General features: G+C 43.8%; 1 protein-coding gene across 7 annotated transcripts in view; it reads left to right on the top strand.

The window, feature by feature from the left end:
* The first annotated feature begins 1,603 nt into the window (after positions 1 to 1,603).
* Positions 1,604 to 16,671, top strand: part of GRAMD1B (GRAM domain containing 1B) — a 216,808-nt gene continuing 201,740 nt past the window's right edge. For 6 of the 7 annotated variants that reach the window (XM_074977031.1, XM_074977032.1, XM_074977041.1 and 3 more), the window contains exon 1: positions 1,604 to 1,909. Coding sequence is in view for 1 of the 7 variants with exons in the window: in XM_074977034.1 (XP_074833135.1) it covers positions 1,884 to 1,909 (26 nt within the window). In the remaining 6 variants the exon portion in view is untranslated. The remainder of the gene's footprint in view (positions 1,910 to 16,671) is intronic. The other variant, XM_074977034.1, reaches the window with a different exon arrangement.

Below are 16,671 nucleotides of genomic sequence, written 5' to 3' on the forward strand. Positions count from 1 at the left end.
TGGGGGTAGAGTAGGGACTTGAACCCTCAGTCTCCCAAGCTCTAGCTTAGTGGGCTGACCACTAGACTGTTCTCCTTTTGAGGCCTTTCTGCTCAAAGCCAGACTTATTCTTAGAAGGTTAAATATTTTGAATTTTATAGTGGGCAAACGTCATAGTAAAATTTAGTTAAAATATCAGTCTAGGATTCTGGTTCCCCCTCCCATGGGAAATATTTAATATTTGCATATCTGTGTGTTACAAGGTTGTGCTGAGATGTGTGAAAAAAATGGTTGAGAAAGTGGTTGAAAATAATAAGCTACAAATGGGAAGTGTGGCAAGATCTTCATCTGCAGGAGACAGGAATGGGAAACAATTGGTTCCTGTTTCTCAGCATCAGAGCAGAGCGAGTGCACAGTTGGAGATATGGTTCTTGCACAGCTGTTTTTACAAGGAGTTTATTAAAACCACACTGATGTCCGATGTCATTCTGTTCTTAGGAAGTGGGCACAGGTGAGATTTCTGGGTGCCGTGCAGCAGGATGTGAAACTTGTTTCTCTCTCATCATTGGGCTCAGCAGTTCTGATGTGAGGGGACTGGGGCTAGATTGAAGGTCAAGAATAAGAGGAAAACAAGCATTGTCATAAATCTGTTTGGAACAAATAGCAGCATCAGACCTCTTTTTTTTTTTTTTTAAACAGGCTCTTTGGCAAACACCCTCCAAATTAGTTTTCAGCATTGCAATGGCACTTAATGACCCCACCAGACCAGAGCTCTCCTGTGACAAGTGCTCTACAGACCTATGTAAAAGACAGATCCAGCCAGCAGAGAGTTTCCAAAAGCAGCCAATTTAAAATTAATGGAATCTGCTGGTCCAAATGCCCTAGGAAGCTTTTGAAAATCACAGCCCACAGTCTGTAAATTAAGGCAAGGTGCAACAGGTTGGGGAAAGAGTGACTGAGGATGGAGGACAGGAAAGCAGGAATGTGAGTTTGTTCTTGTGGATCATAAGCATGCATAATTTGTTGGGCAAGGAGATGGCTTTGGGCTGGAAATAACAGAACTCTCATTAACTTGCTCTATCACCATACTATCTAGGTTCTCATCTCATTTACCTATTGTCCTATTGCCAGCCTTTCCATTAATTGCAAATAATAAACACTTAACCCTCCCCCCTACAAATCAGTTAGATTCTGGCAACAAATAATTTGTAAAAATGCTGTGAATGTCTGAACAGCTCCCTAAGTGGCTTCTACCCCCTCCTGCTTCCCACCCGCACCCCAGAGTGCTAGGCACAAATGATTCAGCTGTATTAAACAGCACCATTCAAATAATCACCTCACATTCTGGTGCTGTCTGCTTTTGCTATGAATTTGCACAGTGGAACTGTTTTTAAAAACAAAACAAAACAAAATAAACCCTGCACCAGTCTTTGTCTGATTTCTTTAATTTTTTAAAAATTTTCTTAGGTTCTATTACAAAACCTACCACAACTGGGAGAGATTTGCAGCAAGCTGAGCTAAGAGGATGCCCTGGGAAGCACAAGGGACCGAAGCCTTCCTTAAAAGAGAGGAGCGCCTGCCTGACAGCCAGCTGAGGGTTAACGAAATGAACAGCTCTTGTTCAGGCAGAGTATGTTCTTGGCAGTGAGTGGTGGTCTGCGTTACAGTATGTGAGAGCAGAAGTGTGGAGCAGCTCGTGAACGGAAACAAGCTGGCCGGTTGAGCATAAAATCTCAGGTTCCAGTGACTGGCTGCAGTGAAGGATTCCCCTCCCTGCCACTCCAAATCTCCTCTCTTCCTCTGGATGAGGTCCTCTCCCCTTTGCAGGGTGGGATTTGACTAGGGCATGTTGCCGTGAGGAGTTCACATCTGAAGCTTTGACAGGACTTCCCCCCACTGAATGAATGAGTGCCTTTCAGAGCAGAACCAGGTAAGACTCTTGCATTACTTTCAAATCCTTCCAGTCAGCCTTCTGAAAACAGGATGGACCAAATCCAGCCCAGGTGTAACTGCTGCAGTCAGTGGTCTTGACACCAGGGACTAGATTTGCTCCATTGGCATGAAACCAGGCAGATAAGTTGCAAGGTTGGCCTCTTAAACTGAGAAAGATACCACCGAAACGAGCTATAATCTGTGACGCTGTTTCCTCTGAAGCATCTTTATTACAGACTTTTATTGCCTTATACACTGCATGTGGATTGTCAAAGTTACAGCAAGTGAATAGTAAAGCTATTAACATGGAGAAAAGGTTGTGATGTGAAAGATCTGCTTTTGGAGGGGTTTCAGTGGTGGTTCTCATCTGCTGTGATGTTCAGTATTTAGGTATCTTTGTGATTGGGTCCCTGTTAACATGCTACACAGAATATGATGGAACCTGTATGTGAGTACACATGGACCATGCTTCATTTTCATGTACCAGCATATCTCTGAACGCACCATATTTTGCAGATCTTTTGGGCACTGCAAAACACTTCTTCTACGTATTTGCTTGAATTTAAAAATCAAGTTTCCCTCCCCAGTGGTTGTGTCCTTTCTCTGCTTCTGTCGCTTTTGGGGGTTTTGCTCACAGAACAGAACTATTCAGCTTGGAGATTCAAGTATTCACCTTGTAAGCGTTATGCTTAATCGGGATGGGACACTGCTTGATGCAACAGGACAATAAGTTAGCCAAACATTCTTATTGGAGCCTGGGCACAGAAGCAATTAACAAGACACAAAACAATCTGACTACCCATTTCATAGCTAGTTCTATGTATCTGCATGCAATTACTTTTCATTTTTGGCTGTGAAGAGATCAACAAATTAAATAACAATGATCTTGGCATATTTTATGACAAGGTATATTATTTAACATAAGACATGAACAGGGTTCTCAAACCTCATGCCAGTACCCTGACACAGAGGCAATTAAACAAGATAAGCAAGGATCTGAACTTCTGTGAACAAAAGGAGACTATTAAACACCGCACCCAGTTGATAAAATTTACAAGCAGTCTAATTTTGCTAGGAATGATGCCTATAGTGAATGTCCATATGGCCTGGGAGGGCAGGGGGAAGGTTTAATGTTTTCTGGAATCTCTAAGGTTGCGGCTATGCTAGTCCCCGCGTTTTGAAAGGGGTATGCGAATGAGCCACTTTGGCAGATGCTAATGAGGCGCTGCTATGAATAAATATCTCATACAAAAAGTTTGCAAATAACTTAGAAAGTTAAAGTGTTGAGACTTATGCTTGATATGGCAATTGTCTCATTCTTTTCTTGTGGCTTATTGGGGAACAATCTCATTTCAGGCACATCCTATTTTCTTGGCACAACCAAATCCTGGCCTTGCTTTGTTGTGAGAAGAGAAGGCAGTATAATGAATTTGGTGTTCCTAGTTCTTATCATTTAGTAGGCGTTCTTGATAAAGCAAACTCTCTAACATATCAAAACAAAAAGCAGTCAAGTAGCACTTTAAAGACTAGCAAAACAGTTTATTAGGTGAGCTTACGTGGGACAGACCCACGAAAGCTCACCTAATAAACTATTTTGCTAGTCTTTAAAGTGCTACTTGACTGCTTTTTGTTTTGATAGTGTATAGACTAGCACAGCTTCCTCTCTGTTACTATTCTCTAAAATATAAAATAGACATAGATAAACAACTGGAACGGCTGGTCAGATGCCCTGTGGATCTCAGTTTAACTGAAACAAAGTTTTCAAAAATTTAGCTATATGGTTTCTCATTCTTTTGGTTCCCATTTCTTGCAGATAAATATGGATAAAACAGGGGCTTGCGCACTTGATCTTGCAAATCTAGGTGTGATTTAGGTCTGGGCTCCCACTAAATGTATTTATTCCTTCCCTGTCCTGCAAAATGCTGGACATGGAAGGGGATGGTTGAGTGGTTTCATTTTTGTCTCAGTCACAGAAAGAACATGCTGTTTTGTCTTCAATATTGATTACTTCTGTAAAGATACAAATTTCTCCAGCATTAGAATGAGTTGGTAGTTTCAGTCCACTCCCAGGAGCTGAGAGGTCAAGTAGGATCAAGAGATCTTAACTACAGTAAAAATCTCATTATCTTGCACTTCAATAACCATCAAGTTCTGTCGTCCAGCACCATGGCTCATGGCACTGCTTGACCCCACTCTGCCGTCAGCAGCGGGGCTGGTGTCCTGGCCGGGCCACCTTCCCTCCCACTGTCCCTGCTGGGGCCAGCTGCCCTGCTGTTGGTTGCGGGGCCGGTGTTAAAATAACCGGAAGGTTTGATTAACTGGCAATCCCCATTCCCTGGGGATGCTGGATAATCAAGCTATTATTGTACCTTTTAAGTGCCAGAAGGAAGTATGATGAATAATAATACTTAGCACTTATAGAGTGGTTTTCATCAGTGGCTCTTGGAGCCATTCTCAATCTTTAATGCAGAGCACCACACAATGAATGATCCCAAAAAGTATATGCTGGTGCACAGAAGACACCCTGTTCAGATTTATTCCACCGTGTGTGTGAAATCCTCAGACCGTTCTGCTTGTCTGATCAAAACAGCCCTGAATTCCCTGCCTATGTCATCTGTGATCCATGGGAGCCTGGCTAGTCACATAGGTTTGGTTCTTGTCCTTGTTCCCAGCTGCCAACTTTCACTGAAAGGCAGTTGAAAATGCTTTTCCCAATATATTTTCACGTAAGTAGTCCCTGTAGCTGTTAATGGTTCATACTGTGATCATGAAGGGAGAGGAGATATTCTGCATAATCATGACTGGGAGGAGAGGTGAGCCCAGGAACATGTCACTGTTCAAAGATGATTCTTGCTATGGAAAACTCTGAGATCCCCTGCCTTAGCTGCCAGCCTCAGTGCTAGGAGCAGCATGTACTGCTATCATCACACATGGTGTCTTGGCTGCTGGACGGAGAGAGGGTGAGGCAGAGATGGAGAAGGGAGTTACTGTGGTTCACAGGAGACAGGTGGAAATATGTACAGCAGCAGTGAGATAAGCTAGGCAAATATTACAAAAAGCATTTTTAAGAATATTGGTTCAAATTGTAAACAAATTCATTTTGCCTGTCCATTCTGGCGAGGAAGCTCACTGTTGGGAACATTTGTGGAAACAGAGAAAATTAAACAAATGCTGGGGATCGTTCTTAGAAAAGCACACTTTTTAAAAATTGTCCATTAGGCATCACAAAGGACAGCTGATTGTGTAGAAACAGAAATATATTTTGTCTTGGATGACCAGTCCAAGTCCAGATATCGTCAGTGAGCTGCCTCTTAATCAGCTACAGAGCTAAAAATTATTTGTAGTATTTAGTCTGTGCACACTGCTTATAAGGCAGATTGTGCATGAATCTAAGACGATATAGTCTACATGGTGGGTACCATTTTGGGATACAAAGGTGTCCTGAAATAGCAATGCTGCATCTTTTCCCAGCACCCAAAATAGAGCTGCTATTTCAGGCGCGTTATTCTGGTTCCAGTACCCTTCTTCACATGAGGTGAAACAGAATGTTGGGAATAACCCCTTATTCTGAAATTTGATGCCATTTGAATGGCACCAAGTTCATAATAAGATATTTCAAAGTAATTTACACAATTTGCATTGTGGAAATTTCATAAATTATTTTGAAAAAATTCTTGCTGGGTAGAAGTAGCCAAACAAAAAAAGAAGCAGAATTTATCAGGTTATTTGTTACATTTCATTTGCCTCCATCTCTAGTTAGTACCTAACTAGCAAGAATCTTGATAAAACTCCATCAGAAGCTTGTATCTGTAATAAATGCCACCACTTGGAGCAGGAAATGCATACTCTTGGGTGCATTGAGAGCGATGTGAAACCTGATTAACTTGGAGGAAATATTTTCTTGTGTATATGTGGTCGCACTTTATGCAAAGCTCAAATTTATAAAATAAAAATATCTAATAATTGACTATGGGCCAGTAGATGTTATATTTATGTTAGAGACGTGTTACAGTTGATTATAAGCATGTGAGTGGACGATATTACAGAGGGCTTTAGGCTTTAGGCCATGACTAAGGGCAACTTATTGACCTATTAGAAACTATTGATAATAGTTAACCATTAAAAATGACTAATCAGTGTTTTAACAGATCCTTTATAAATTATTAATAAATGTGTCCTTAACATAAATTGTGACCATATGCTCCATCCTGCTCCTGTTGTGGATGGGGGCTCTTAGCCAAGCTTATGTATTGTCCCTGTTCTTCAATTAAATCCTGATTACCTTGTTCATGGGAACCAATCTGTGGTGCACAGTGTACTGGAATCTTTAGGTCTCCATTTAGAAGATTCTAGAGTGAGCAGCAGGATAAAACTGCCATGGAGAAAGGCAGTCGAAAAAGATAGATAATTCTATGCTCAGCCTTGAAGTGCTCGAAGGGTATTGTTACAGCTACGACACACATGGCGTGTTTGAGCTCTTCAGATAAAAAAAGAGAGAAATGAAATGTATTACTGGATTCTATCACCCTTTCTTACATGCACCCACACCATGCAGGAGTCACAGTTGAATGCATGTGCTCATGCATCGCCCTGATATACATCCTTCTGTATGCGCAGTCTTGTGAACATTGTTTTTTGCATGTGTCAGGCTGAATACACATTTCCCTTCCCCCCGTGCACTGTTCATGTCATCTTTGGGGTGTTTGTATGCTCGCTGTGTATAATGCACCTTCTAATAGTCAAGCCATACAGCAGTGCCTGTTACATTGCTCTGTTTAAGGTTTTGCCAGCCCTTCTGGTCCAAACACCTGCTGTCATGGGATTAAACTCTGCACCAACTTGTTATTAAACATTTTCTTCCCCTTGGAAACTGGGGAAGGATTCTTAGTGAGAGCATTGTTTATTTTTGCAGTCCATTGAAAAGCTCACTGAATGCAAATAAGTTGAATTGAATGCAGTTACTCACCAGTTTTTGACACCTTCTCCTGCATGGCTATCACCTGAACCAGCTTTATTTTTGTTTAAATGATCTTAGTCTCTGAGAAGGCTACTTTTTGCCAGTTATGTAAACAGCATCAGACACTACACATATGAAATTGACAAAGACTCAAGGTAGGAAATTGACTTTAGACAAGTGACCAGCATATTTATTATGCACAATTGAATTTCATCAACTCAGAATCTTTGTATTAACATGAAACTAAGTATATCCTTGACCTTATATCAACTGAAGTGATCCCAAATCTGGGCATTTTCTTCATTGGAAGCAGGATCAGGCCCTATTACTTTACCCATCACACCAAGCACATAAGACCGTACTTTAAATGAGTACTTAAAGTTCATGGATGAGGATACGTGGTGGTTGGTGGTTAGGACTCGTCTTGGACTTGGGAGACCTGGCTTCAAGTCACTGCTCTGCCATAAACTTCCTGTATAATGTTGGGCAAATCAACATTTGGGGCAGGGGAAGGGGCATAGAAATACCATCGATAACAGGTAGATTGGAATTATCACCATTACACTAGTAGTATAATCACCTTCTTCCCCCTCTTCCTGTACTGTTGACACTTGTAGCGATATGATGTCTCATCTCTTCCTTGTCGAAGCCAGATGGATTCTCTTCACTTAAGGCCACCAGTGGCTGACACAAATGTTTGGTCTTGATCCACAGGTTTTTTTTGTTTTGTTTGTGTTTTTGGTCTGTGTAAGGGTTTGCACACTCACTGGTGCGGTGCCTCTTGCTGGTCACATGAGGAATTAACTCTGACTCTCAGCAGAACACCCTCTTTTGGTTAGTGTCTCGCCTCTTGTTGCTCTGCATTCTCTCCACCAGCTGGCTCTGCCCTGTGTTGCTCCCAGGACCACAGCATCCTCTTGAGGACACTGCCCTTTGGCAGTGCCTTCTGCTCTGGTCTCTTGCGCCCCTTCCAGGAATATCAGCAGTCCTCAGTCTTGTACCTGCCACTGTGGCCACCTGCAGCCCAGGTCTAGTCCATCACCCTGAGACAAGCTGTAGTCTGTATAGGCTGTGCTCTAGCAGTGGCAAGGTGCAGTGCAGAGAGAAGTGGAGGGAGGCCAGGCCCATCCACTACTCTGGGTCCTGGCCCAGGGACCCTCTGGATACAGCTTTCTCCTGCCCTCCTTCACTCCTCTCGACTGCTTCTCATTCTGTGGGCCACTTCTCCGCAATCCTTCATGCCTTTTTGGCCCATGTATCAAGGCCGCAGCCTGTCAGTTATCAAACTGGAGCCTCTCTTGCTTTACTCACTCAAGCATGACCAACACTACTCTACCTAGGGTGCTTCTGTCAGGGAACCAGTCCTGCACCCTCCCTGGTCAGGACCCAGCTGCCTATAAACAGGGCTATCCCAGCAAGTTGCTTTTGATTCTCTTATAAGACCTTTCCTAGTCGGCAGAGTGCTCTGTGCATGCGTTGTCCAGCCTGCTTCAACCTCTTATGGCCAGACTGGGGCAGCCATGCCAGTACCGTCTGGCTGCTGTGACCTTCAGTTATCCCTTGATCGTACTTTGGGTCCAAGGTGATGTCCTGCATTCTGTCACACAAAGTCATTGCATGCACGCCAAATATTACAGCAGGGTGTATTGCTGTGCAACTCACACACTTTACATGGCTATCATTGTTCCTGCTGTGTAGGAGTCGCTTTTCACCCCAGTACTGCAGTCTCTAAATTTTGACCCTCATTATAGTTCATCATATTTCCACAACTCTGCTAAAACTGCTAATGTTATGCTTCTACATTGCAGCTGACCATCCGGTTATCCTTGTGCAGAGTCTCGCCATTATTGCACTGCCATGCTGCAGGTGATCACCAGTCTGTACTCGTGTGGGTGTCTCCCCATTGTGCACCCACAGCACGGGTGTCATTACACTCGCCCATGGTACTGTTGAATAGCAGTGTGGTATTTCTGGTTACTGGTGTGTTCTCTGTTGTCAAACAGTAGCATTTTGGGTTTGTTTCCAGGGTTTACTGTACAGGCCTTTGCTTCTCCCTGTCTTCCTAAACCCTTCTCTCTCTCATAGCCCTTGGAATTTAACAGGGTTCCATGAAAGGAATCGGGTATTTTACAGATAATAAAAATATATAGAGCTCTAATATTAAAGATGAAAAACTAATAAGAGTTTCGGACAGGAAAAGGATATAAACATGCTCCAGGGCATAAGCCAACCTCTACTTATGGAGGACAGAAGGAAACTCTGCTTCTACACAGGTTACTTTGCAACTAAGTAATTTAGGGCTTCTTGCAGCATTCTTTGAAGTAGCTGGTGCTGGCCCTGATGGACACAGTTCTGGACAAGATGGTCTGATGCAATATGGCAATTCTTGTGGTTTCTGTTTTATCTGTACATCTCAGTTCGACTTCAGTAAAACAAATGCACCTGTCTCCTGGGCAATGCTCCCCCCATTGTTCTTTTCTTCTTCCCTTGGAGATGGATGGGTCACTTAGTGCCGCTTGTTTCCTACATGTACTGTATCAGAGGGACGGGGAAGTGGAAATGCCACTGTGAGATGCACATCTGATATGGCTCTTTACATCTTCCACCCCCACCCTCGTTACAACCTGAGGGAGATGCTAATACAAAAGAACAAGCTGTCCTTCCTCCTTTTGGTGTGACACTTGTTGTTGTGGCACATGACACAGTAGAAAGGCCAGAGACCTGTTAGCTGTGAGAACCCCACTGCCCTGTTCTCCCCTTAAGCAATGCAGGAGCATGTTCCCAAAAGAATTATCAACCTGATCTGACAGGCTTGGTTTCCAAGCTAATTGTATAAAATGTGGAACAGAACATGCAAGGAAGGGATGCTACTTATGCGTTAATCTTTTATGCTTGTCCTCTACAATTGGACCATCCAGGTGGCTCTGAACCTGAAGTAGCTGGGATGCAACAGAAGGATCTTTACCAAAAGTAACAGTGAACACAGCCAGCGGGGGAAGTGAAACCAAAAGTTCTGTGCACGAGTTCAGGCTGCAGGGCTGATTAAATTGGAGATAGATATGGAGTCTTCCCCTCCTTCCCCCTGCACTACCTCTACCTTTCCATTTCTAATTAGGTATGCAGATTTTGCAGACCAGATTATTGCAGTTTAACCACACACTTTTTCTGTTCCAGTTCCCCTTGCAGGAATCAGTGGCATTTTTTTTGAAAAGCTGCTTTTACCTGAAAGGCAAAGCTCATGTTCTGAAAGGAACTGGTGTCGCTGCAAACCTGGAACAGAGACTTTTATGTGATGATGGCATGGAGAGATTTGCTTCTGGAACTGTCTGTTAAATTTCCTTTATTAACTCCCATGGTGGGGAGACAGGAAATGAAACGTAGCCTCAAACATTAGAAATAATGAAATTAAAAATTCATCAGTGAACAGCCCTGGAGCGTTACTATGTTTAAGCTTAAAAAGCACAAGTTCAGCTAATGACCTGTGGGTCAGCTGAGGCAGACTCTAAGCAAGGGAACTTTCCTTCTGGGGTTCATACACCCTTTCCCTTAAATGATTCTTGACCTTTCCTGTTGCCTGTCCTGGGTAAATTTCAAGAAGGAGGTTGGTGAAGCAGTGAAGAGCAAGGACTGCCTGTGAAGGGGAGAAACAGTAAAGGAAAAGGCAAAAACATTTTTATCAATGGAGGCGGCAGGACAGTAGTAATTTAAGATATAAGCTCTTTGGAGCAAGGGACCCGCTTTGTGTTTTGTATAGTGCCTAAGACAGTGGGGTAACTAGAGTACCTTTGTACTACTCCACTATAAACGATAATAACACCCAAGAGGAAGGAGAGAGGGAAGAGACAGAAACAGGTGCTGGGAAGGGGAAGAGCATGGAGTCTGAGAATAAGGAGTATGAGAAGTGGAAGAGGATGACCCTGACTTTGAAGTTCTTGGAGTGTTTTTCTTCTTTGTGTATTGTGTCTTAAGTGGTAATAGCAGAGATTAAGTAAGCCAAGCCATAGCAGACGTGGCACTGCCTTATCTCTGAGCTACCTCATTTAAATGACCGAACATATTCTCCGGTCAGCTGGATCTACTTTTACATATTTGCAAAACTTAATTTAAATAAATGACCTTGCAGAAGGACTTTTTCATCAGGATTGTAAGCACAGTCACCCACACACCCAGCCCTGGGAGGGAGGAGCATTAAGAGAACAGATTTCAATGAAATGTAAAGTATCTCAAGGTTGCTACTACTGCCAGTGAGCATTCACAGGGAATCAGATGTTTAAACAGGGATTTTTACTGCATCCTGAAAAGGGACAGCAGAGATATCTGCTAGCTTCAGTTTCCTTTGAAGAATAGTGAGATTGTCTAGAAGGCTTTGCTGCTCTGCAGGTTAGTACGAACTACTTTACCCAAGAGTTTGTCTTTTGGGCTATGTCTACACTGCAGGGTTTTTCAGGAATAGCTTATTTCAACATTCTAATGCTGAAATAAGTTCTTTCTGAAAAAAGCGTTCACAGTGCAAGAGCATTTCAAAATTGAGCATTAACACTAGAGAACCCAGGCTTGAAGTAAAAACAATGATGGGAGGCCTCCCTGGAGGCCGTTAAGTAGTTATTACCTCTGCTTAGTACGCACTGAGGCAATTTCAAAATTGAAAGAGGAGGGGTCAGTGAAAGTTGTTCGTTTTGGGGAAGTTACGATTCCAAGTTAAATGCCTTCTTATTTCAGAATAACAAGCTTTGCAGTGCAAGGGCTGTGTGTGTGTGTGTGTGTGTGTGTGTGTGTGTGTTTTCCCTGGGAAAAAAGGGGTTTTTTCCACCAAAAAACAAACAAAAGACCAAATCCCAAAGTGTATACAAGCCCTAAGTACCCATGTGTGAATTTATTCAAGAATAACCACTGCACTTGAAATTCACACCCTCCCTTAGCCCAAATTAACTTTCTAGAGATAACTGGCCCAGATGTGCCTCAGACATAATTTTGTTGTAGCCATGCATGTGTCTGCTGAGCAGCAGAGTAAAGACCATTTATTTTTTAGCAGAGGCCTACAGGCCAACATCAAGCCCATAGGATATATGTGTTATCCACAATGGCAGCGGTATGCTTTACTCCGGTTGGCCACTGTCCCTTGCTGAGTTGGTTGTTACGTGCAGAGAGAGGCACTGCATTTCTTCGGCGGAAATGCATGCACACCACAGTGCTTACAGCACAGTAAGGTGGTGGTGGCCAGCAGCAGTGGAGCATGGAGTGACTCTCCTGCCAGCTCTGTTAAGCATGAAGAAGGGGACAGCTGACCTGACTCAAGAGGGTAGGGTTGTTTTGAACCCTAATAGTTATAGTCAGGTCAGGTCAGGTTCAGGTCTGGTTACAGGTCTAGGCCACCATCGGCTCCCATGGTAGTGTAGATGGAAATCTCCCTAATTCCACTCAGCTGGTGAGTGGAATCATCTTTGTATTGGTTTGATTTGCTGTATGAGGTGCAATTGTCCAACTGTCCAAGCATCTTCTGTGTCTGGCGGTGCCGTGTGCGGCACGTTGGCTTGCCATGTTGTATAGCATGTCTAGGACCATGGTGTGCAGCTAAATATTTTATTCTGCAGTGTCTCCCCTTCCACTATGCAGGATCAAACAGGAGTGTCTTGAGAAGGAGAGGGGGTGAAAGGGGAACAGGCCCACAGTTCAAGAGAGCCCCCGAACTCAGTAGAATTTTGACATGGCTGAGGGGGTGACACCACCACTCAGGTTTGGCCCAGCCATCTCTCTGTCAAAATGGAGGCCAGGCAGAAGTCGTGGGGCTGAGGACTAGCATCCCCCAGCCAGGTGTTAAGCATCACCCAGGGCTCTGGCAGTACTTTAAAGGGCTTGGAGCTCCAGCAGCTGCCGTTGCTCCTGTAACCGTGATGACAGCTGGGAGCCCCGGGGCCTTTTAAATTGCTGGGCCCCAGAGTAGGTGTCCCTTTTTCCCTCCTCCCCCGCCGTTGGCAGGCCTGGCAATGGCAACGGCAACCAGGTTGCAGCTCCCAGAATCTGGATCCAGGCCCAGCCTCATGGGACAGGAGCCAAGCCTCCGCTGCAAAGTGAGTTCAGTCTGGGCTTACTCGTCACCTTCTTGCCCTGGGTCTCTCCCCTCAATGCTAATTTTTTTTGGAAAGTTGAGGGGGGCTTTTATTTCAGATTTAGCTCTAGGCCTCCAAAAAATCTCTGTACGGCCTTGAAATCAAATCCAGTAGGTATTGCATGTACAGTCGTGTGAGACTTCGCACAGCTTTTCATTGTTATGGCACTGCAGGGGGTGTATGACATCATAATGCATGGCATATTGATGTGGAATAGCTGCATTTTGTGTAATGGGGCTCATGCCTGTCAGGGCCACATATAGTGTAGGCTGATGAACAGTTAAGCTGAGTATCAATGGTAGCTTGGGGGTATCATTATTTTCACCTTCTAGGCACTGATAACATGAAGGGAAATAGCAGCAGTACTAAAAATAGCAGCTGTGTGCCCAGTGAAGATTCCACAAGACGAGAAACAACCAAACTTTCACTTGGGTCAGAATATTTTCCCCCTAATGCTACTGCAAGGGACTCTGAAACACTGACATGCACACAGAGAAATTCTTCCAAGTGATGAAAGCCACACACAGACTCATTGTCTGTATGCGTAGAGATTCGAGTAAATAGAGGATTCATAGGCAAACAGGAAGGGAAGGCGGCCAAATCTATTTTTAACACCTAGCCTGTGTGTGTTTGCTGTCTGCTCCCAGCCTCCGCTGGATTTTGGTTTCAGTCCAATCAGCTGCCCTGGCTTCAAAGTCAGAGCACCTTTGACTGTGCTTTGATAAATCTCTACATTTCTGCTATGTTTGCTTGCTAGGTTCAAAGCCATGGAAGAAACAGAAGGCACTGCTAGAGCTAGTCTTGATTAAGCAGTTTCCATTCAATAATCATGGTTAGCCTTTGCAGCATCTTTCATCTGATGATCTCAAAGCACTTTACAAAAGTGGATACATGTTGCAGGTAGGGAAATTGATGCACTGAGAGAGAAGTATTTTGGCCAGTGTCACACAGCTAGTAAATGGCAGAGCTGGAAATAGAATCTATGAATTCTTGTTTTAGACATTGGTATAGAAAGTATGCTTAGTAAATTTGCAGATGGTATCCCACTGGGAGAGGTTGCAAATGCGTTGAATTATAGGGTCATAATTCAGAATGATCTGGACAAACTGGAGAAATGGTCTGAGGTAAGTAGGATGAAGTTTATTTAGGACAAATGCAAAGTACTCCACTCAGGAAGGAACAGTCAATCAGTTTCACACATGCAGAATGGGAAGTGACTGTCTAGAAAGGAATACTGCAGAAAGGGATCTAGGGGTTATAGTGGACCCCAAGTCAACAGTGTGATGCGGGTGCAAAAAAACCCAAACGAATCTGGGATGCATTAACAGGAGTGTTGTAAGTAAGACACAGGAAGTCATTCTTCCAATCTACTCTGCACTGATTAAGCCTCAGTTGGAGTATTGTGTCCAGTTCTGGGCACCACATTTCAAGAAAAACGTGGAGAAATTGGAAAAAGTCCGAAGAAGAAGAACAAGAATGATTAAAGGGCTAGAGAACATGAGCTATGAGTGAAGACCTGAAAGAATCGGGCTTATTTAGTTTAGAAAAGAGAAGACCGAGAGGGGACATGATAGTGATTTACAAGTACCTAAAAGGTACTACAAGGAGGAGGGAGAAAAAATGTTCTCTTTGGCCTATGAAGATGGGACAAGGAGCAATGGCCTTAAACTGTAGCAAGGCAAGCTTAGATTGGACGTTAGGAAAAACTTGCTAACTGTCAGGGCGGTCAAACACTGGAATAAATTGCCTAGGAGGTTACGGAATCTCCATCACTGGAGATATGTAGGAGCAGGTTCGATAGACATCTGTCACAGATGGTCTAGATGGTACTTGGGCCTGCCATGAGGACAGGGGACTGGACTCTGACCTCTTGAGGTCCCTTTCAGTTCTAGTGTTCTCTGATTGCTAACTTTACCACCACCACCTCTACTTCTTCAAGCAGAGTAGCCTGAGGGAACAGTTATGTTCACAATTTGCAGTGTGTGCACTTTGGTTTATGCACACCTTCAGGTCACATCTCCTGTTGGGTCCTCAAGGAAGCAGGAGCCCTTGTGTCTCAGAGTATTGCTTTAATTAAAAAAGTACAAGAAGAACCTATCTGGAAAAGTTGAACATAAGTTTTTTCACTTGCCATCAGTAAACTTTGTCTTTTCTGTCTCTAGCCTGGTTCCTCTTTCCTCTGCATTTATTAGATATATGCATTGTCCACAAGATGACGCTGTGCCTCATCTGTGCTAGAGAACTGAATTGCTGGGAACTGAATAGATGGCACCATAGGAGTGCAGGGCATCTGTATTATTGTGGCTGTTTCTGAGTGGATTTTATCCTTATTTTGCTCCATGAACTCTAGTCTACATTTAGGAATTGCACTGCTTTCTTAGTTACTTTTTCCAGGGATGACAGCTGCACATTTGAATCACTGGCTTAGGAGGCTTTCTAAAGACTTCCTGCAAACTCAAGGGGGTTATGAGCTGAGAAGACAAATTCCAGTGGATAGTCAGCCGTTTTGATGGCATTGGTATGTTGTGGGGATTGGGCAAAACCTCACTGAAGCTAATAGGCATAGCTGCCACTCTTCATTCAAGATGAATGTAAGAAAGTTCCTCTACAGAACCAGAAGGCAGATACCACTGTCCAAAACATGGGCACAGGGCAAACTTTGCGCAGAAGGTCAACTGTGTGACCCAAGGAGTTTTCCTTTGTCTGATGTAGCAAATACAGGAGTTAGGGCACTGGTTGGTGAAGCTGTGTGTGAGAGGAGAGCAGCAGAAACACACAGAGGAACTTAGAGAAGAAGCAAAGAAACTGCATATACAGCTGGAGAAGCCTTGGTAGCATGACCCTGAGGAAAAATCAAACAGAGCTTTTGGATACAGTGCAGCCAGAAAGAGGTTTGGAAGTGTGAACAAAGAAGCTATCATCTGTTGTTGGATTTCTCCTGTGTTCAGGGAAACAGGACTTTGCCTACTTTTTGTAAATTAACAGGATCATATCAATAAGATTCTCCTCCTATAAGAAACAACCAACTGGACCCTTCCCCCGCAAATTGATTAACTGTTTGGATTAAAAAGAACAGAAGTCCTGTGGCACTTTATAGACTAACAGATATTTTGGAGCATAAGCTTTGTGGGCAAAGACCCGCTTCATCAGATGCTTATGTTCCAAAATATCTGTTAGTCTGTAAGGTGCCACAGGACTTCTTGTTTGTTTCTGAAGATACAGACTAACACAGCTACCTCTCTGATATTGGATTAAAAAGCGGTAGCCTCTCAGATACCTGCTGGGGGAGCATGCATGGTGGCATGTGTGGAGAAGCAGAGACCCATTGCTGGAGTGCATGGCACTATGCAGTACTGCAGGATGAGTCTCTGAAGGCGGATCATTACATTGGAATCAGAACTTTGACAACAGACAGGAGAAGCTGAGTTCCTCAGGGGAATGCAGCAGCAGAGGCTGCAAAATTTCATCACAGGGACGACTGGTGAAATATGACATGGTGGAGGGCACGTGATCTCCTCCACCCAAGTTCTGCCTCTTGCTGCCCCTGTTCTGCCCTTTTCTCTCCTCTTCTTCATCCTTGCTCTGCCCCTGGTCTGCTTCGTCCTCCAAAAACGTGGCCTGGGGGACTAGAAAGGCTGGGGTTCAGAGCTGGCAGCAGGGGTCCATTCCTTCCCTCTGCAGCAGTGGGGAAGTTGA

Source organism: Carettochelys insculpta, chromosome 25 (assembly GCF_033958435.1).
Source record: "Carettochelys insculpta isolate YL-2023 chromosome 25, ASM3395843v1, whole genome shotgun sequence".
NCBI classification, from domain to species: Eukaryota; Metazoa; Chordata; order Testudines; family Carettochelyidae; genus Carettochelys; species Carettochelys insculpta.